The sequence below is a fragment of the Grammomys surdaster genome, unplaced genomic scaffold, assembly GCF_004785775.1.
Source record: "Grammomys surdaster isolate TR1022 unplaced genomic scaffold, NIH_TR_1.0 255, whole genome shotgun sequence".
Lineage (NCBI taxonomy): Eukaryota > Metazoa > Chordata > Mammalia > Rodentia > Muridae > Grammomys > Grammomys surdaster.
This window is the reverse complement of record NW_021604696.1, coordinates 7,625,726-7,646,862: the sequence shown is the minus strand read 5'-3', so window position 1 is coordinate 7,646,862 and position 21,137 is coordinate 7,625,726. Positions and strand designations below refer to the sequence as shown.

General features: G+C 46.3%; 1 protein-coding gene across 1 annotated transcript in view; it reads left to right on the top strand.

The window, feature by feature from the left end:
- Kiaa1211l (KIAA1211 like) overlaps nt 1–4,727 on the top strand; it is a 39,179-nt gene extending 34,452 nt beyond the window's left edge. Inside the window, exons 7-9 of the mRNA XM_028775508.1 lie at nt 1,765–1,952; nt 2,980–3,124; nt 4,008–4,727. Coding sequence (XP_028631341.1) covers nt 1,765–1,952; nt 2,980–3,124; nt 4,008–4,147 — 473 coding nt within the window. The 3' untranslated portion in view covers nt 4,148–4,727. The remainder of the gene's footprint in view (nt 1–1,764; nt 1,953–2,979; nt 3,125–4,007) is intronic.
- The last annotated feature ends 16,410 nt before the right edge of the window (nt 4,728–21,137 follow it).

Below are 21,137 nucleotides of genomic sequence, written 5' to 3'. Positions count from 1 at the left end.
TCCCCAGCCCATGTGACAGAGGATAAGGTCATGGAGGCTGCTCAGGCCTGTGTCACAGGGCAAAATGGCTGTTTTGGGCTCTGCCCAAACTTACTTGGGACAGAGGTGCAACATCTCTGAGGCTTGATATTGTGGGAAGTGTCCAAGTCTCAGGAAGTACAGGAACTGAACAGGAAAGAAATGGCTGCTGAGAGATTTTGGCCACTTGTTCAAGTCAGTGCTCCATGGAGCTGCCAGTAGGTCACATTCTGGCACAGCCTAGTGCAGCTGTAGGGTTCACCCACTCCCATGGGTCAGCATGCGAACTTAAAGATACATGGGCACACACCAGTGCAGTTGGAAACTTTGTGATCCAGCTCCAGAGGCCCGCCCTACCTCGTGGCCCCTCCTCTGGATCCAGCCCCAGAGCCCCGCCCTCCCCAACTCCCCTACCCTGTGGTGGTCCCTTTTTGCCAACTCCCCGTGCATGAAGTCCCATATAACTTTTCTGCTTTTAAGGTTTTAAACTCTACATGTACAAGTGTTTTGTTTACGTGTTTGTCAGTGCACCGTGTGCGTACCTAAGATGCCAAAGAAGGTGGAATAACCGGCAGAACTGGAATTCTAGATGGTAGTGAACCACACATGGATGCTGGGACTCAAACTCCGGCAGAGCAGCCAGCACTCTTCCCAGACCTCTATATGCTTAGTTTAAAAATGTATCATTTAGCTCAGATGAAATTATCCAAGTGCAGGGGATAAAGAATTTACCAGAACTATGTCTTGTGCCTTTGGGCTAAGAGGTGACAGAGTGCGAGGTACCCGTCACTGATCATTGAGGCAGTGGGAGACCATGAACACACCAGACCTGCTGAGGCTGGCCTGACCCTCAACAAGCTACTTCTCTGCTCTGATTTAAAACTGGAATGGCAAGTTCCTCAGGGTGTGAATTTAATCTTATCAGAACTGTTCAGCAGAATATGTTGTTAGCTGAGAGAATAAAGTTCAAACCCAGAGCAAAATTTCCATGTGAGGCAGTTGCCTCTGGCCAGTGCTCACTTGGATAGGGATACGGTGAGGGTGAGACACACAGGAAGAGAGTTCACTTCTGGTCACTAGGGTGAAGAAATGGCAAGAGAAGGCAAAGAGGGCCCTTTAAAGAAAACAAACAAACAAACAAACAAACAAAAACTAGAGAGAGCATCCAAAGATTTTGTGGCAAGCAGAAGAGAAATACAGTCTGTCTTAACCATACAGGTCCCTAACACTCCCTGTGTCAGGTGAAGACAGATGGTTTTAGAAATGGCATGGCATCCCACAAAGAGAATGTGTTTAGCACATCAAGTAAATCAGGAATGGGGGTGGGTCGATGGTCCCAAATGTAGACTCTTATAAAAAACAAACTATCTATGCGTACATTCCTGCTCCTCCAGAGAGAATACCCCGGTAGAAATTAGCTTCAGAATGCACGTTGGGGTGGCAGTTGCATTTCATGGTTTTGGTGGCTCAGACCAGAGGATGTGATCTATTTGAGGCATCTTTAGAAAAGACTGAAGTTTGTCGAGGAAGAGAAATAATATCATCAGAGAGGCTTTGGCTCAGGGTGGGAATGGGAAGTGAGGTCTCTCTGAGATTCCACTCCTCCCTCAACCCCACCTCTCCTCAGCCCCCTGAACCAAACAAAGCAATATAACATACCTTGCATGGGAGAGAAGCTGTGGGTGGGACTGAAGAGGAGGGTGGGACAGTCTACCTAAGAGTGCTCCCTTTTGGCCTTTATCACAGAAAAGAGTCAGCCTCCTGTGGCTACAGGTCCTGGGAATGATGGGCAACCCACCCCACCCTGGATCACCATGGCCCGGCAGAAGCGAAGAGGAGCCCCAGACTTGCCCGTCAACCAGGAAGAGAAGCCTGGGTCACGGCTCCTAAAGACAGAAACTGGAAAGCAAGCAAAGGTGGCTGAGAGAGCCCAGGTTAGGACTTCTTTAATGTGGCACTCGCGGAGTGGGGGTTGGGGAGGATCTTGGCTGGGTGTGGTGGGGGCAGGTACTCCCTCTGCTCACAGAGGTCCTGCATGAATATCACAGAGATCCCATGCTTACAATGATTGCTGACATTCGCAAAGGCACTATGTCAGCTTCTGGCTCCCCTGGAGGAGCAAGCTGCATCTTCTTTGCTGTGTGGGCTGGTAGAAATGCAGTAGAGACGATATCTGCTCTGGCCTCCTAGGCAACGCAGCTCAGCCTCTGGAAGAATTGAAGACAGTTAAAACAACGTCTCCCCTCAGACACACGCTAACCCTGTCACCAGTTCCACCTCAGCTCATTGTGTGGTGATAAATGAACCTTGCCTGCTCCTGTTACTGGCTGCTGACTTCCCTTTTCCCTCACCTGGGGCTGCACAGCCAAAACCTGGGATTGCATATTGTATTCAACTGAAAACAGCTCTCACCAACCCCAACAACTGTGCTTAGAAGCAGGCCACAATGTAGCTTGTATAGCCAGCCCTCCACCAACCAGTACGATGAACGAGGCTCTGCTGTTTGGGACAGGGAGCTCCACTGTGGTAAAACCCGCTTCCCTTCGGGCTGATGTAATACTCAGTTGTATCTATACAGCTGAAGACCTGTATGTAGTGTAGAGGAAGGGAAATTACAGAGCAAAATGTTAGCCCATTTCAGCTGCTGCCACATAGCACGTGTCACAAAGCCATTTCCTACAGCTTTCACATAGAATCTTTGCTGTATACCATCTGGGGCTGAGGCTGTGTTATACAGGCAAGGAAGGCGCCACCATGCACACGTGGGCTGCAAGGCACCGGCACAAGTCATAGCTCTGGCATTTCGATGGGTGACACCAGCGCACAGAGCCCTTTACAGAAAGCGCCAGCAGCAGGATGCATCTTGGGAGAGACATTTTGTAACTAAGTCACTTGAAATATTTACTCCCCCCACCCCAATCTGTATTGTTGGGCAGCACGTGTCGTTTTGTGTCTCCATAGGAGTCTGTGAAGCAGGGTGACTTCGTCCGGAGCAAATCTTTCCTGATGACCCCAGCAAAGCCTGCTGTGACCCAGAGGCAGGGGTCAAAGCTGAGCCTCAAGGAAGGACTGCAGAGAGGAATCTCATTGTCCCATCAGAACTTGGGTATGAGATTGGCTTGCATTTCCAAATACTTTGGTACCGTTTATATATATATTTCTTCCAATGATTGGAATTTGTGTTATTGAATCATTTTGCCATGTTAAGCTGTGTTTTTTTAGTGCAGCTTTTTTTCTTAAGAAGGAATTTACACATGGTAACGGTCACCCGTAGTCAATGTGCATTTCAGTAGATGTATCTAACAGTGAGATTATATATATTTGCGGAGTCCCACCACCCTGGTGACAATCTAAGAATAGGACATCCCCTTCATGCTGCAAAGAAACATATTTGTCACAGTCTCTTCCCTGGGGGTAGGTAAGCACTAACCTACTTTGTGTCTCTGTGAGATTTCCCTTTTTGGGACCATGAAATCATAAACACAGGCCCCTGTCTCTGCTGTTTCTGAACGTGATTCTGAGCTCACTGAGGTGGTATTTGTCATCTCACATAGTGCTAGGGGTGGACCTGGGGTCTCCTGCACACTAATCATATGTCCTACTATTGAATGACACACCGAACCTAATATTTTTATTTTAATTTTTATTTACTTTGAATTGTAGTCAAAAGACACGAGAATTTTACTTTCCTAGGTACCTTGTGACGGTGTTAGGCTCGATCCCACGTGCAGCCTACCTCTGGTGTCCTGCAGTTAGACTCTGAACCTTTCTAGACTTGCTTTTCCTCCAGAACTACCTAAGCCTGCTCTGAAACTCTTTCACTCATACACATCCCACACTGGATGCTTCAGTGTCCACACCTTTACGTCCGGATGGATTGTGTGTTCTGGAGCAGAGTGGAGGCCATAATGTATATTTAAATCTGGAGGAGAGGCTTAGTGAAAACCCACACTGGGTCTCTTCCTTTTGTTTGTTTTGTCTCCCAGCAGCACAGGCTGCAGCAGCCACAGAGAAGGAACTTCATCAGCTGAAGAGAGCCAGTTACGCTAGTACAGATCAGCCATCCTGGATGGAACTCGCCAGAAAGAAATCTCAAGCCTGGAGCGACATGCCCCAAATCATAAAATAGATTGGCAGCCTGCTGATGAAGGATGTCCACTGTATCGACGAGCCACTTAGTTTTAAACTGCCAATAAATCATGGCAAGCAGACTGTGAAACTTACGATTGATTTTTGTCAACGGGTTATGATGTACTCAGAGAAGAGAGAGGAACCAGGGAGAACAAAGACCAGCAGACAGCCTCAGTGCCGGGCCAGAGGGGCTGTGGTAAGAATGTTGCAAAGCCCAGGGGCGCCATTCCTGTGCTGAGATGTCAGCGTGAGCCTACGAGTCCCAGGTCTGCGCTGCCTCTTGCCATCAGCCAGTGCCTCTGGCCACCGTCTTGCTGTGGACCATCCTTGTCTTTCTTGTTTACTAATAGGCATGATGTTTGTGGTAAAGCAGGGATGCCCTTTACAAGAGCAGCTACCTACCTAACAATCCAGTTTCCTGAAGAAACCCACCCCGTGAAGGAGAGGAAGGGATGTGGCAGGGTTTGTCAATTCATAGACTGTTTCCAAAAATAATTTTTAAACTTTTCCACTAGGCATCTGTGTCCTGAACCATTGCAAAATGCATTGCCTGTTTAATAAAAAGTTTCAAACATGTTTCTGCGTTGTGGGTAAATGTTATTTTTGCTCACAGGAAACATCTTCAACGCTGAGGGGAATGCCTTCACACCTCAGTGAAAACCCTGAGTCAGTTGGGAGTTAAGTTTGGGGTGTGTTGGGGGGTGGTTGGTTGGTTTTTATTGTTCTAACAAAACATTTGTGTTCATTTTAGGAAGAAAGAATTTGTAGGATTTTTTTCTCATTTGTATAACATTGTAAGAATATGAAGTTCTTAAAGGCAATCTGTCCTAGTTTGCTTTCCGATTTGGTTATAAACAACATAACCAAAAGCAGCTTGGGAGGAAAGGGTTTATTTTAGCTGACACATCCCAGGTCATGGTCCACTCAGGGAAGCCAAGGCAGGAACTCAGAACAGAAATTGAAACACAGGCCATGGGAAAATGCTGCTTACAGCTTGTTCCTCGTGGCTAGCTCAGCCTGCTTTCTTAATACTACACAGGACCACCTGCCCAGGGGTGACTCTGCCTGAAGAGAGCTGGGCCCTCTCACAGAGAATTCCCTTACAGACTTGACAATATGCTGGCTAACAAGGAATTTTCTCAAAGTTTCCTTTTCCCAGGTTACTCTGGCTTGTGTCAAGTTGGCAAAATAAAATAAAATAATAAATAAATAATTAAATCTAAGCAGGATACTATCAATACTTTATGGCATTTCACCCATCCAGCCTGCATATTTTTGTTGACAACTGGCTCACTGGTACAGTAGCCAAGATTGTAGAATGTGGCGAAATTGGGCTGAAAGAAAAATTTGGATCTCAGAGTTTCTGTGCAATGGCTCCTTAGTAGCTGCTTTAAAACAGTTCCAGTTTGTTCCTCCCCAAAAGCCAGACTCTATGGAAGTTAAAATTCAGCTAGATGCAAAATCAGACCAACCTCATGATATGTTCTATTATAATTTGATTTTATGTATCCTAAGAGTTGCCACTTTTAGTCTATTTTTCCATTCTCATGATTTTCTTTCTAGCTGTTACTACTACACAATTTTATTGCATCTGCCTCTGTCAAAGGAGTATGGGTCAGTCTCTTTCCACAGCCAAATTGATTTATTAATGACATTCTCTTGGAGAACATAAATGTAAGAACTCTAAAGCCTTTGGCCTGAATAGTTTTAACTAGAGAAAAATCAGTCTGTCCCTGTTTCAGGGGAATGCTTTGGAGGCCACAGCTTCACTACAGATGTGACTCAGTCTTGATGAAAGAGATGTGACTGTTGTTTGTGTTTCAGGGCGTGATAGACAGCGGGCTGTAGGTTTTTAGGGCAGTGGGAGAATTCAGTAGGTAGGATGGTATCCTATAACCTCTGCCCTCTGCATGGAGATTGGGCTCTGCTTGAAGACCTGGAGGACAGCCAAGCTTGGACAGCCAAGGCTCGGTGATGATCTAGAACAATGGGGAAAGCCCGGGAGGAATAATCACCAGACTTGATTCTCCTGAGAAGAAGGAATCGGCATGGCTTGGAATTCGTTAGCCCTTTAGTTACAACCTCCTCTTCAGTCCTTGGGGTGAGTACGTATTTCTGTTTCGTAAATGAAGTCATAGCAGCGTATCGAAACTAAGGCCATTAACGGCCTACATTTTTAAACCCTACTGTAAATTGATGTTTTAGTTAGAGTTTTAGTGCTGTGAAGAGACACCATGACCAAAGCACTTCTTATAAGGACAATATTTAACTGGGGCTGGCTTATGGGTTCAGAGGTTTAGTCCATCATCATCAGGGTGGGAACATGGCAGTACCCAGGAAGACATGGAGCTGGAGGAGCTGAGAGTTCTACATCTTCATCTGAAGGCTAGTAGAAGAAGACTGGCTTCCAGGCAGCTAAGAAGATGGCCTTAAAGTCCACACCCACAGTGACACACTTTCTCCAACAAGGCCATACCTACTCCAACAAGGCCACACCTCCAAATAGTGCCACTCTCTAGGCCAAGTATATTCAAACCATTACAACTGACATTCCTGGTTTTGTTTTTCAGAGCTGAGGCCTAAACTCTTATGCTGCTAGGCACACACCATGCCACGGAGATGAACCCCCAACCCTAGCATTCCTGCTTTTAAAACACAGTAAGTACAGGGGTAAACCTTGACCTTAAAGACATCATGGGAGCACACCGAATGTGACTTTGTGAACTCATGAGTCTTAGGAACTTGATATGTGTACACCATGCTGTCTCCTTGGTAACCACCTCTGTCCTTCAGTTCCTTTAAAGGATGAGAAAATGTATTGGCTTTTGTTGCTTTAATTTATCACTTTTAAAGTTTTAGCACACACATTTGAACAACACTGAATGTTTCTAACTTGTGTGGAAATAAACATCTCTACGATGGGGCCTAACCCCATGAAAACTCTATCTTTGTGGTATACCCATTTTTTTATGGGAAAGAGATACAATGAATAGACATTAAGTATGTAAAAATCAAAGAAAAGTGCTTGTTGGGGCAACCATGAGCCTAAGCCAGGGTTTGGTTGTGGCTGAACGGGCACTTGAGGTTGGGGTAGGGGGTGACAGATGAGGTAATCTAATTAAATGGCTGATCCTGGTGGCCCTGGGTAAAGTGACAGCCAAAGTGGGTGCATTTGATGTGGTGTGAGAAGCAAAGAATGAAAATAAGGGTTGGCACCCAGGTTTTTGGCTGGAGCTCTTGGGCGAGAAGTGATTTACAGAGATGGGGCTTGAGAGGGAAACGCACAGGAAAGAGGGCTTCTCCAGAAAAGAGGGCGTCTGCAAGTGTGAGTTCCCATGGAGCCAGTAAGTAGACATCTCATGTCCACAGATCACGTTACAGATTTGGGAAGTCTTCCTTTGAAAGAGGACAGAAATTCAGGTCTGAAAGAGGAAGAGGGGGCCCTCAGGGCTGATCTAAAGGTGCCCTGATTCTAGAGGTCTGGAAAGAGCAGATGCATCCAAATTGTCTTTGGAACAAGAAAGAGGGGGAGCTGAGAGAGGAAAGGGCAGGGTGTTGAGAGGGGACCATGCAGCCATCCAGGCTGAGATCTGCTGGATGACAATGGTTAACAGACAACAAGAGAGCCCGTTGGCTCTGAGTGCACAGAAGCCGTAGGTGACCTTGGTAAAGCCCTTTACAGGTACAGCTGAGGTAGAGCAAGCCTTTGTATTCATGTACACTGGCTGCCTCGACCTAAGGCAGCGTTTGAGAGGTCAGCATTGGACTTGAGGAAGAAGAAGCTTTTATATCTCAGAGGTAGAGGGTTTCCAGATGAGGGAATTGGTGGGTGAATAAGTGGAGTTTGAGAAGCAACTCATAAGCATAACATGTTAGTCAGGACAACCTCCAGAAACCAGGACATGATTTTCAGGAAATAAGGCTGTTTTCTGGAACAGACACATTAGAACCATTTATAGTTAAGGGTGTAGCTGGGGCATAGCCCAATCCTTGAGAAACAGATGTTTAATCATAAACAGGGATGAACCTAGTTTGTCTTTACTATAAGATGGTTCTTAAGCCTAAGACGGATGCAGGCTGGTTCTTCACTCTAATAGCTAACAGCAATCTGTGGTTTCCTTTCACCTTAAAGAGCTAGGTAAATCCATAAGGATAGCAGCATATTTCATGCTTGGGAAAACCCACAATTCTTGGGCATTTTTGCTCCCTCAGCTCTGCTCTGTGCTTGGGACCTCTGCATTTTTTTTCTTTAATGACTGTTGATGTCTTAACCCAGAAGGTGGCCCCTTCAGCAGTCTGTAGAATTCCATGTGTACATGACATTCCCCTGTGTATGTGTATGTGTCTGCATGTCGTGTGTGTGTGTGTGTGTGTGTGTGTGTGTGTGTAGGTACAAAGGCACATATACACACATAGAAGTCAGGGGACTCCATCAAATAGGGTAGCTTTCTTTACCACTTATCTGTCTTTTTTTTTTTAGACTGGAGCTGACTGGTTAGGCTGTCTAGGCAGCAAGCTTCAGGGGTCCTCCTGTCTCTTTTCTTCAGCACTGGATTACGGGTGCTCACCCAGCCCCACACCTGACAGCCTTCATCTCGGTGGAGCCCATTAAACACGTGGGGTAGCATCACAGTTTTGTGGGTGTGAGGAGACACAGCTTTCTTTATCTTCCTGGTCCCATAGCTCCAGCCACCCACAGCAGGACAAATCCCCTTTGGTTGCCTCAAGAGCATCAGTATATCTGTCTACACGCACGCCACTCCAAGTAATTAACAGAGAGCCTCTCCCAAACAAAGGCCTCGCCTCACTGACAGGCGCCTTGATGGATGGAACTTTACCAACCCCATCCAAGCCTATCCTTTGACTAACGCTGAATAGCACCCACAACAAGATCTGCGTGTCCCAGCATGGCCAGCATGCACGCCATCTATCTGAGTTGTCCCATTTATCAAAACAGTCTTTGTATTAGACTGACCATCAATGGCCCTGCAGATCTCCGGGCTCTAGCTTCCAGTAAGCTTAGGACGGTGGCTGCTGCTCTTGCTCTGCTGGCTGCCAGCTGGAGGATAAGCAAGGCTACCTGTGTGAGCCGGGGAAGGATGGGTGTCCGTTTGCTCGGTGGGAGGTCAACGAGAAGAAAACATGTGCAGCAAGTGCGAGGCCCCTGGCACCGGGTGCTTTAGCTTTGCATCAGTCTGGAATGGAAAACTGGGGATGGGTGGAGGTGGGCTGGATCTAAATGGAAGATATTCTTTATACTCAGCCCGGAAGAAAACAAAAGGTGGCTGCTTTTTATAGTAATAGCTTAAAATAAAAAGCAAGTATTTTAGGCTGCGGATTTAAAGCATGCCCACAAATTCACCAATCCTCTCTTCATAGTGTGGATCATCCTGACTGTTCACTTCTGGTTGCAGCAGAGTATTCTATCCACAGGGGATTTGTTGTAACAACAGCTAGTACTAGTATCAATACATGTGTTGTATGTGATATGTGTGCATCTGTAATGAGCCAGGACCATTTAACTTGATGGAAGTGCTTCGTAGCGTCTCTTCAGCATGCCTGAGTTGCTGGCCTTCCTACCCTTGCACTTTGGGACCATTTCTTGGGTAAAAGGTAAAAGCTTTGTGTACACAGCACTGTCATACCACCTTAATCCATCTGATTAAAAAAAAAAAAAAGCTACTAAGGGCCTGGCTGTGATGACCTGGTTACATGCTTGCCCAGGATAAGCAGAAGTGTCAAGAGATCATTCATAGCTCAGATGGGAAGGAGCCAGGTCGCATAGGATGCTGGGAGACTTCTCATTCTGCTTAAAAATAGAATGCGGAGGTGGAATGGTAGATAGAGTTGGCAAATAATAATAATAATCCGTAAAAACCACATGCAGTCTAGATCTCTAGAATTTCCCGCTCGCTATTGGGCTGAGGTTGACTTTGGGCAAGTGAAACTGTGTACAAGGGAAGCAGCGTAGGCTGGAGCAGAAGTGGGCTGGGGACGTGGCCACTTGGTTAAGTGCTTACTGGGCAAGCAGGAGGGCTTGAGTCTGACCTCAGAACTTACTGAAAAGCAGATGTAACACACTTGTAACCCCAGCCCTGAAGAGGAGGAGATAAATGCATCTCAGGGCTCATTGGCCAGTCGGCCTAGATGAATTCATGAGTTCCAAGCCAGAGAGAATCTGTGCAAGAGGTTCATGCATGCATGTGTGTGTGTGTGTGTGTTTATTTCGCATGTATGCATGTGTGTATACATGTGCAAATGCATGCCTGTGTGGGCATGTGCATGTGTGTGGTGTGTGCTCAAGCTCGAGCGTGCGCGCACACACACACACACACACACATACACACACGGGTGTGCGCACCCTACTCCTGCTGAGGCCAGACGGTGTTGGCGTTACCAGTTGTGAACTAGCCAACACGGGTGCTGGGAACAGAACATCAAGACACTGATCCATGTTTCCAGCCCTACCATTGTTTTTATATCATACAGGTTGGGGCTGTTTGCTCTGAGGAAAGTCAGCCCTGTAACTTAGAAATACACAACGAGCCCATGGAGAGGCCTGGTGAGAAGAGGCCTGGATGGCTCCTTTATAGGGCTGGAAAGTTGCTCCTGGAATCTGAGGCCTCCTGTCAATCACTGCCACTAGCCTGGCTTTGTGTGAAGAGCCTGTTAGCTTCACTGTCTTGGGATAGTCTCTTCTAGCCTTAAGCTCTCAGGTGACCACAGCCAGCTAATTCAGAGATTGAAGTCTCTTGAGAGCTCCCAGGCCAAGCTGTCCAACAAGGACACTGAAACTGTGGGAAATAAATATTCTTCATTGTTTTCGGCCATTGTGCCTAATTGTTTCATGGAGTAATGGTAACTATTAAGCATCTTTCAGTGCCCTGGTCTGGGTATGCTTCAGTTTGATTTTTGACTGTTTCCCAAAGGTGGGTACATATTGAAGGCTTTGGTTGCCAACTTATGGTACTGTTAGGAGGTGGTAGAGTCTACTGGAAGAAAGCTAGGTTATTAATGACATTGAAGGGACATTAAGATCCTAAGCTCTTCCTGTCTCTCTTGCTTCTGTGTGGCCATGAGGTAAAGTGGCTTCTCCACCACGTGCTTCTACCCTGATCTACCACATCACCCAGGCTGGCCTGAAACTACCTATTCTACTTCAGCCTCTAAAGTGCTGGGGTCACAGGGATACGATACTAAGCCCAGTTCCTGCTTAGTTTAAAGTTAATATTTTAGTTCTGGGTTGAGAACACAGCATGAGAAAATGTAACTAATATCTCTCAAACTTTAATCTTCTTTAATCGGCCTGCAGAAATGACTAGTGGGGTGCATCAGAGACCAGGGATCCCCTTGCATCGTGTGGAGCTCTTCTCAGAAGCAGAGGCTGCAGAGGCCTCGGCTCCAGCCACATCCTATGCACACACCGGTCTTGGCAGTTTAGTGAGTTCTAACTAACAGAGAATGAGCACAAGTGGTGAGTGCCCTACAGACAAATGGCTAATTTTCTAGAAAGGATCCACGGGAGAGAAATCAGGCCTTCAAGCTTGGAAGTGTTCACAGAGGAAGCCTGGGAGTGGGATAAGGCAGGGATGCTTGGGTCAGAGGAAGCAGAACCGTCTGTCTCTACCAGATGTTTAAAGGAGGAAGAAAGAAGCAACGAGGACTAACCAGAACCATAAATTAAAACCAAGAGGGGGTAGAGGAAGATGTGTTTAAGCACGTGAGCATGTGCACTTACACTTATGTGCACATACGACACATGCAACACACACACACACACACACGGGGGAAAGGAGGAGGGAATGAGGAAGGGAGAGGGAAAGGGGAGAGGGAGGGAGGGAGGAAGGGAAGGAGGGAGGGAGAGAGAGACAGACAGACAGACAGACAGACAGACAGACAGACAGACAGACAGACTTTAGTGACAGGCATATTAGGAATAAGCTGCCGAACTAACCAAAGCTGAAGGCCTGCTTTGGCCTGGCCCAGGTTGCTGACACCTGCTTTATATGCACTGTTTAGCTTTGTTCCACCCCGCTCCATTGGAGAATTATCTTCATTAGCGTGGAGATGAAGGGGGCTGTGTTTGTGATGCCAGGATTATTAAAAACAACATCGATGCTGGCTGGCTGTGGGGGTGTGCTGAGGGCCCCTACTTATTAGCCTCTCCTTGGAGCACTCTCAAGTATTTGCAGGGAGGCCAGAGGCCTTGAAGACCAACTTGTCCTCCCTACAGAGCACCTAGTTTCACAGTTGCTGTTACATTTGCAAAACCCAGAAGTTCTACTTTTAGCCTGCTATCCAGTGAAGAACACATTGCCCCCGAAAGATCCCCCATGGGGATGGCAGTTCTGCTCTCAGACATAGGACAATTTCAAATTGCTACAGAGACAACGAAAACTAGAAGCAAATCGCTAGGGAGTCCTTTAAACAAAACAAACCCAATCTTGTAGAAGCAGAGGCCATTAAATTTAGATCCTGTTTCCTCCCAAGAACAGGGTAGAATGAGATGATCAAATTGTTCCCATTGTCAAGTCCTCTCCCCTGACATTTTCCATCCTCTCTCTCTCTGAGGCTCAGAGACTCCACCAGGTGTGCTGTGCAGGCTCTTAAAAGGCTAGGGTGGGCAGTAGAGGCTGAACACCCACAAAATTGCTGAATGTAGGGCTTCAAGTTGTTCTGTCTGCCTGGAGCACTGCCTCCTGGGTCAGGCTGAAAACAAATTTTGAGGACAGGGAGAGTTTATACAGAAGAATCAGTTTGTTTTGCTAATGGCTGTACCTCCCCTCATCCTGGGCCACACCGGGACCTAGAACGTGATGGAGTCCTTACAACCTTCCCAGTATGGGCTGCATCCGCAGAGCCTATACATTGACTGTGTGTGGTATGCAGAGCTTTTTTTTTTTTATCTTTCCTGTGGGGCACTGGGCTTCCATGGTGTCTGACTGAACTGGGAACCTGTCCCCATCAGAATCTTACACTGCAGTCCCAACTCTTGGTGTATCCATATGTGACTGTGTGGGGAAACAAAATCCTCAGTGAGACTATGTGTTTAAACCCAGGTTGCTAAGGTAGGTCCTGGTCCGGTATGCCTGGAAAATCAGAAGAAGAGATGACACAGGCACACGCACATGCACATGCAGTAAGAAGATGCCCATCTACAAACCAAAGAGAATTAACATCGCTGGCACTTGGATGTGTAGCCTCCAGTATTTCTCGCCTTCAGAACATGAATCTCCACCATCCCAGCCAGGGATCCGATGTCCAGCTGAGCAGCCTGACACACAGGTCTAGCCAGTCAGGATTCAGAGCAGGGGTGGCCACCTGGCCTCTGGGCTAGTAGAGCTCACATCTGAGCCTTTGTGAAGAGCCACAAACAAGCTTATTCACTCGAGCAAAAGCTTTCATACCTTGGGCAAGTAGCCATCTATGAAAGCAAAGCAGACTGATCTCCAGTTTCTAATTCTCGCAGTTTTGAGTCGCCGCGGTTTCTGTCTGCTTACTCTTTCACAGCTCCTCGCTTTGGTCTGGTCTTCAGAAGGCTCCACTTGCCCCCAGCAGGGCTGCCTATGCTGTGTTCCCCATCTGTGGTGGGCAAAGCAGAGCGCCTGAGACAGGTGCTTGATGAACATCTACAGCATATGTGCATACGTAAGCAGATGAGTTTCAGCTATGTGAGTGAGTCCATGAAGGGTTGGTCTATAGAACCTGTCTGTCAGTCACACGTACATCCAATGTGTTCTCTCTCTCTCTCTCTCTCTCTCTCTCTCTCTCTCTCTCTCTCTCTCTCTCTGTGTGTGTGTGTGTGTGTGTGTGTGACTCTGTGATTCTCTCTCCACGACTGTCAGAATCCAACACAAAGGCCCTTAGTGGGGGTTGCAAGGCAGGGCAGATGTAAACAAGGAGGCAGAATTAGGCCCAAGACCACTCTTCTGGTTGTGCCTGACCACACACTGCAGTCACTAGTGTTAGTATGTAGGGTATTAAAGCATAGTCTGTTCAGCTGCAGCCTGTGGCCCAGAGTATGGCCCCTGTTCCATGGGCGGGGTTGTCGGTGGTGGAATGGTTTAGAAATGAGGATGGTGTTGCTGGACCTGTTTGTACTTTCTCTGATTTCCTTCCTGTTATTTTATTATTGCTATAGAGGAGTGTCGGCTATAGAATGCTCTGTTTCTGCCTTCATGTCCGTCCAGTTTGTCAGAGTGCATTTGGAAACCCTGTCGCCACATGCCAACATGGAGAACTGTCCTGCCTTCTGGAGAGGTTGATGCCTCAGATTTGTCACTTTGGATTGTCGCTCTTTGCTGCCGATGAGCCTCCTTGCTTGAAGGCTTGTTTTGTTTTAATTATGTCTTTCTCCTGATTATTGGTGTCTGTGGCATCGGTGAGGCTTCCTGAACCTGAAATCCCCCAAATCCAAGCCCCAGACTACCCCGAAAATCTAAAGCACCACAAGTAGAAAGTCCCACACCAGACCACTGACAAGTCGGTGACTACAAGCTTCATTGAATACACATTTTGTTTTATTTTGTTTCTGAGACAGAGTCTCACACTGCAGCCTAGGCTGACCTGAACTGAGGCTGGCTAGCCTCAAATTTATGGCAATCCTTCTTCTGCCTCAGCCAACCGAGTGTTGGGATTACAGGAGTGAGCCATCACCTGACTGTGCTCAGGATTACTTTGAAAAGCTTGAAAAGCTTTGAAAATTGTCACAAGGCTATGAGAATAAAGGGTCCATGCAATATCAGTGAATTTCATGTTTGGATTTGAGTCCCATTCCCCAGATGTCTCATGTTCAGCTTTCAAAATCTGACGGAAGTCCAAACTTCTAGTCACAAGAGACACTTGTACAGTAGTGCCCTTTGAGCCAAACTACTGCCATCTCAGGAGTTCTGGCGGGCCTGCTGGGGAAGGATCATCAAAGCTGGGCCTCTGACCACTCTTCTCACAGAGAGGCAGGGAGGGTGCTGGCTGAGGACCTGAGCATCCAGCTGTCCCTCCCACTCAGCTGATCGCAATCCTGCTTTAGCTGCAGAGGCCTCTGGCTCTTAGTGGAAGGGGCTAAAGGGTCTGAGGAGGAGGACTAGGGGGCAGGAACTCCATCTATGTGGTTACAGAAAGGCCAACATTCCTGCAAGGTAAAGACTTCCCAGCACAGTCTTTTTAATGGGAGCCCTCATGCTCCAGTCAGTACCCTGATTTATGCTGTGTAAGAAAGCTAAAAAACTCTTGCTTCCCAGACTGGACTTGAGTGGAATCATACCTCAGTTTGTTGCTGGGACTTTAGGAGGAGATGGGGCATTTTTACATCTCCTCTGAGAAGGAATTTTATCAACACTGCTCAATATATGGTTGGCCATTCCCCACCTTGTTTCCCCCTGTGTATTAAACCCAAGGCTCCTTGCATGCTAGGCAAGCACTCTACCAATGAGTCACGTCCCAACTCCAACCTCTTACCTCTTACTTTTTAATCTGTGTGTGTCTTTATGTTTTCAATAGATTTATCATAGAGAATATATATATCAACACACTGACACTATATATATCCAGCTGATACATGATAATGTATGACATATATCAGCTAATATATATGATATATTATCCAGCTTCCAATATATATATATTGGAAGTGCATTGTTATTCGACGCCGGTCATTTAATTGACATGTTCATCCCACTCACATTTGAAATGAATGTTGATATGGTTGGATTAAAAGTTAAGCAGTCACTCTTCTGGATGTGAGAGCCATGGGTTACCATGCAGACATGGCCAAGTCCAAGAACCACACCACACACAACCAGTCTGGCAAATGGCACAAAAATGGCATCAAGAAATCCCTGTCACAAAGATACGAATCTCTTTAAGGGGGTTGACCCCAAGTTCTTGAGGAACATGCACTTTGCCAAGAAGCACAACAAGAAAGGCCTGAAGAAGATGCAGGCCAACAATGCAAAGGCAGTGAGTGCACGCGCAGACGCCATCAAGACCCTTGTGAAGCCTCAGGCCATCAAGCCCAAGATGCCAAAGGGCCCCAGCCGCAAACTCACCCCAAGCTTGGGAAGCAGATTTGAAGCTACATGGCCAAGGGTCATAGGCTCTGCCAACCAAGGCCCAAGGTTCAAACCAAGGCAGAGGCCACAGCTCCAGTTAAGACCCAGGCTCTAGTTCTAGCCCAGGCTTCTAAAGGTGCCCAGGCCCCTGTGAAGGCCCCATAGAAAAGGCTCCTGCCAGTGTGAAGACAGATGGACTGCCGTGACACACCTACCCACACACAATTTGCAAATGACCAGTGTCCTATGCTGTTTTTAACAAATAAACTTGAGGCAAGAAAAAAAGTTAAGCAGTCTGCCGACTGTGTTCTGTTTGTTCCACCTGTGTGCATTGTTCTTTTTGCCGTTCCTGCCTTCTCTGGTTTTCAGTGGGTGAACAGAGCCTCACTGTGTTACGGTGGCTATTCTCGAACCCACGGGCTCCAGCGACCCTGTTTCCAGTAGCTCAAACTCCAAATCTGTGCCAGGTACCCAATTTTATTATTTGAATGTATCCCTTCTATTAATTTGTTTTTTCTATCTTTTGATAATATTTAGAAACTCTTCTAAGGTTTACAGTATGTTTGAATTTATTATTATTTTTGGAATCATACATAGTAAATGTTGACTTGTGGACAATGCTGCTAGGCTCCGCCCGACAGCTACCTAGCAACAGCTTGAGGCTCCACCCACTAGGTACTGCTAGTAGGCTTATGAAAAGACCACTGGATACCCCTCTCTCTCTCTCTCTCTCTCCCCCCCCTCCCCCCCCCCCCCCCCCCCCCCTCCCTCCCCCCTCCTTCTCTCTCTTTCTCTTCCTCTCTCCTCTCTCTGTCCTTTTCTGCTCCCCCATTCCTCTACCTCTACCCCTTTCCCCTTTTCCCGCCAATAAATTGTTGCTCTAGATCTGTTGCATAGCTTGATTCTTTAGGGGGACACCTTGGCATAGGCCCACCGAAATCTCCCTCCACATTATACTATGGCTTTATAAAGCAACAGTAATAGGTTTCAGGCTGGAGAGATGGCTCAGCTGTTAAAGCTTAGGTTCACAACCAAAAATATAAAAGTAATAGGTTTCATCGTGGGACCCTCATAAGTACTAGTGTTGACCTCCTCCCCCTCTGTGCCTGCTCTCCCACCAGCTCCCCTTTCTCTTTCACAGACTCTGTTTCTCTCCTTTCTCCTACCCCCAAACACACCCTTAATAATCTCCTTTCCTCTTCTTGGAGTGTCCTTTCAAGACCTATACACCCAATACCCATAGGCACAAACATAAAAATTAGAATCAAAGATCTACTTTGGAGCACTAATGTGACACTTGTTTTAGATACCTCACACAACATAGTAATTTCTGGTGCCTTCCATTTCCCTGCAAATGTCAAGACTTGGGTTTTATTCATGGCTGAATGAAAGTCTATTGTGTATGTGTTCCACATTTTCATTCCCCATTCATCTGTTAACGGGTGTGTTGAATGCACCGCAAGGGGCAGCGGGCTTGGAAGTAATAAGTACTGCCTGCAGCCTGCGGTGCAGCAGCTGAAGAGACTCTGAGCATTCCTTCAAATAATGCTATACTATGTCACACCACTGCAAGGGTGCACACGCCCAATCCTTCCATTCCCCTGCCCCGTGTGCTATGAAACATCTTCCACTGCTACTGCAGATGCTCTTCTTTTTTTTTTTTTTTTTTTTTTTTTTTTTTTTTTTGGTTTTTCGAGACAGGGTTTCTCTCTGTAGTTCTGGCTGTCCTGGAACTCACTCTGTAGACCAGGCTGGCCTCAAACTCAGAAATCTGCCTGTCTCTGCCTCCCAAGTGCTGGGATTAAAGGCGTGTGCCACCACCGCCCGGCTCAGATGCTCTTCAAAATGTACTTTTTTTCAGAGTCATTTTTTTAAAGTTCTGTGTCTGGGTTTATTTCATTTCTTCTGCCCTTTAATCATAATCCCTAAGCCTGGAGATTTTCCTTTAGAGAGGATGTTTAGGGCAGTCAGAGGGCAGCACAGGCAATAACGTCTTTCAGGTTCTGGAAAGCGCAGGGAGGGGGGAAAGCTGGCAACACAGTGCTCTATAGTTACTTAGAAAAGTTAAAAGAAGTGAAAGAGAAAAGGAATACAGACCTTCTCAGACAAACATCAAGGCGGCAGAAAGATACCTTTGGCAGTTTGGGGCCCAAGGTGTGCCACTGAGGAATCATGGCATGCAGCTGATCTAATACAAGAGGTTTTTTTGGGGGAGGAGAGGAGAAGGAAAAGCTGTCTCTGAGTGGACACATGAGAGAGCCAGGAGACAGACGGACCAACAGACAGGCACCTGGACACAGATCAGGAGACAGAGATAATGAACAAGATAAATCGACTTGGGATGACAGCTTATAGAAGTGTGCTTCACCTGGCATTGTCAGGGAGGATGTATGCTGACTGACTGAAAGGCAGGCTGGCTGAGCAGACCTGATTCACAGTTCGCCTCTATCTCTGCTCAGTAAACTCAGCTGCTTTATGCTAACTCATCCTGAAATTATTTTCCGTAGTAAAGCTGGAATCCTGGTTCCACGTCTGGGTCTATGCCAGTCTCTTCCTTCTTAGCCAGCTGTGTTCGAATGTTACCTGACACTTGGTTGTTAGACCGCAACATTGTATCATTAAAATACTCTGAGTTCTTTGGATTCTCTTATTTGCATTTTATTTGAGTTAAAAAAGACTTGTTAATGTGTCATGAGGAATAAGACAAGTACTTTCTAAAGACCTTCTGGAGAACCAGGCTTTTCTTGAGAGGAAAGATTTGGCAGACAGAAAATTACCATTTCTGTCTCAGCTTCTCAAGGCTCGTCTACAGAAAGGAAGGACCCGACCCAAGATCGAATGCGTCATTATTAGAGGCAGTCTGAGAATGAGTTGGAGTTGTTGGAAGATTTTTATAACCTAGATTTCAAGTTTACAGTTGCTTGGAAATCCATGCTTTATGAAAAGTGGTAAGTTTGGGCTTTTCTCCCCTCTCAGTTTCTTTTTAAAAAAATACAGATAAAGGATGTATAGTTTTAAAGGCAGTTGTGTTCTATGGACTTTTGCGGTGAAAGGCAAAGTAGAAACCAAGTTTGTAAGCATGTTGTTTTTGTCTTAAGTGCTAAACTGTGTCATTGACATAAGATCAGCCACATACCACACAAATGATTGTGATTGTCCCAGTTAAACTTTATTTACAAAAGCAGGAAACCAGCCCATGGGCCAGAGTTTGATGAGTCCTGAGTTATAAAAAGTGAAAAATTAAAACCAGGAGGGCATTTGTAATCCTGGCACTTAGGAGGCAGAGGCAGAAGAACTGAGAGTTTCAGGCCAGCCTAGATTACGTAACAAGGTCTTGAGAGGTGAGAGGGATGGCTCTGTGGTGTGAGTCTGTGTGTGTGTCTGTCTGTGTGTGTCTGTGTGTGTGTGTGTTTATGTGTGGAGAAACAGCACAGTCTCCCACCCCATAATTAGAATATTATTGGTATTCTGAATCCTTTTTTCTTCCTTCCTCCCTCCTCCATTTGTTAGCGATAATGTCTCATGAAACCCAGGCTGATCTGCTGAGACTGGCTTTGAATTCTTGAGTCTCCAGCCTCTAGCTTTTGAGTGTCCCCCACACTTCTTGATTTGTTAATTTTCCATAGTATCTTCTAGTTCCTTTGTGAAAATTGTGAGGACAGAGAAAACTGCCTAACTCATGTAACTATTCCTTCTCTGCAACTCTCCTGGGCTTGTCTCTGCATTGTATGTGTGTGTGTACACACATTCATATGTGTGCATGTGTGTGTATACATTCATATATGTGTGCATGCATGTGCATTTGTGTGTGTGTGTGTGTGTGTGTGCTTATGTGAAGAGAAGGAGAGTAGAGGCCAGGAGTCAATACCCAGTATACTTCTCTATTATTCTCTATCTGAATTTTTGAGATAGGGTCTCTCACTGTGCTAGTTTGAATGAGAATGCCCCCCCATAAGCTCATATGTTTGAATTATTGACCACCAGTTGGTGGAACTGTTTGGGAAGGATGAAGGAGTGTGACCTCATTGGAAGAGGTCACTGGGTTGGGCTTTAAGGTTTCAAAAGCCAATACCATTTCTACTTAGCTCTGTCTGTCTTTCTGCCTCATTCCTTTGGAGCAGGATTGTGAGCTCTCAGCTAGTGCTCCAGTGCCAGGCCTGCCTTCCTGGACTCTAACCCCCTGGAACTGTGGGTCCTAGTTAACTCTATAAGTTGCTTTGGTGATGGTATCTCTTCACAGCAATAGAAAAGTAAAGACACTCACTGAACCTGAAACAAAGCAATTTAGCAAGACTAGCTGGCCAGTCGGTCCCAGTGGTCCCCTGTCCATCTTCCACTGGGCTCTGTGATGCTTCTGTGCCTAGCTTTGTGCATGAGTATTGGGGATCTGAATTCATGTCTCTGTTTCCACAGCAACACTTTACTGACTGAGCCATCCCCACCCCTTTTGTCTTTATAAACATGCATGTTTCATGGATTTCCTGTGCTTATCTTTGTAACACGACTGTTTCTTCCTGCACTGACAGACAATGTGTTGTTGGGGACCCTATCATCCTCCATGCCCACCCTTCTCCACAGTCTGGCCCAGCCCCAGTCATCCCTGTGGTTGAGTTTTTGTTTTTTAGACTTATTTATTTTATGTACGTGAGTACGCGATCACTGTCTTCAGACAGACTAGAAGAGGGCATCAGATCCCATTACAGATGATTGTGAGCCACCATGTGGTTGCTGGGAATTGAACTCAGGACTTCTGGAAAAGCAGTCAGTGCTCTTAACCATTGAGCCATCTCTCCAGTCCCTCCATGGTTCTTTGTTTGTTTTGTTTGTTTGTTTGTTTTTATAAGACCCATGTTTTAATGTTTGTATTCTGTTGGTACATTAATTAGATCTTTGGCATTCTGCCAGAATTAGTTCTAAAAACCATGAACCAAAAAATAACAT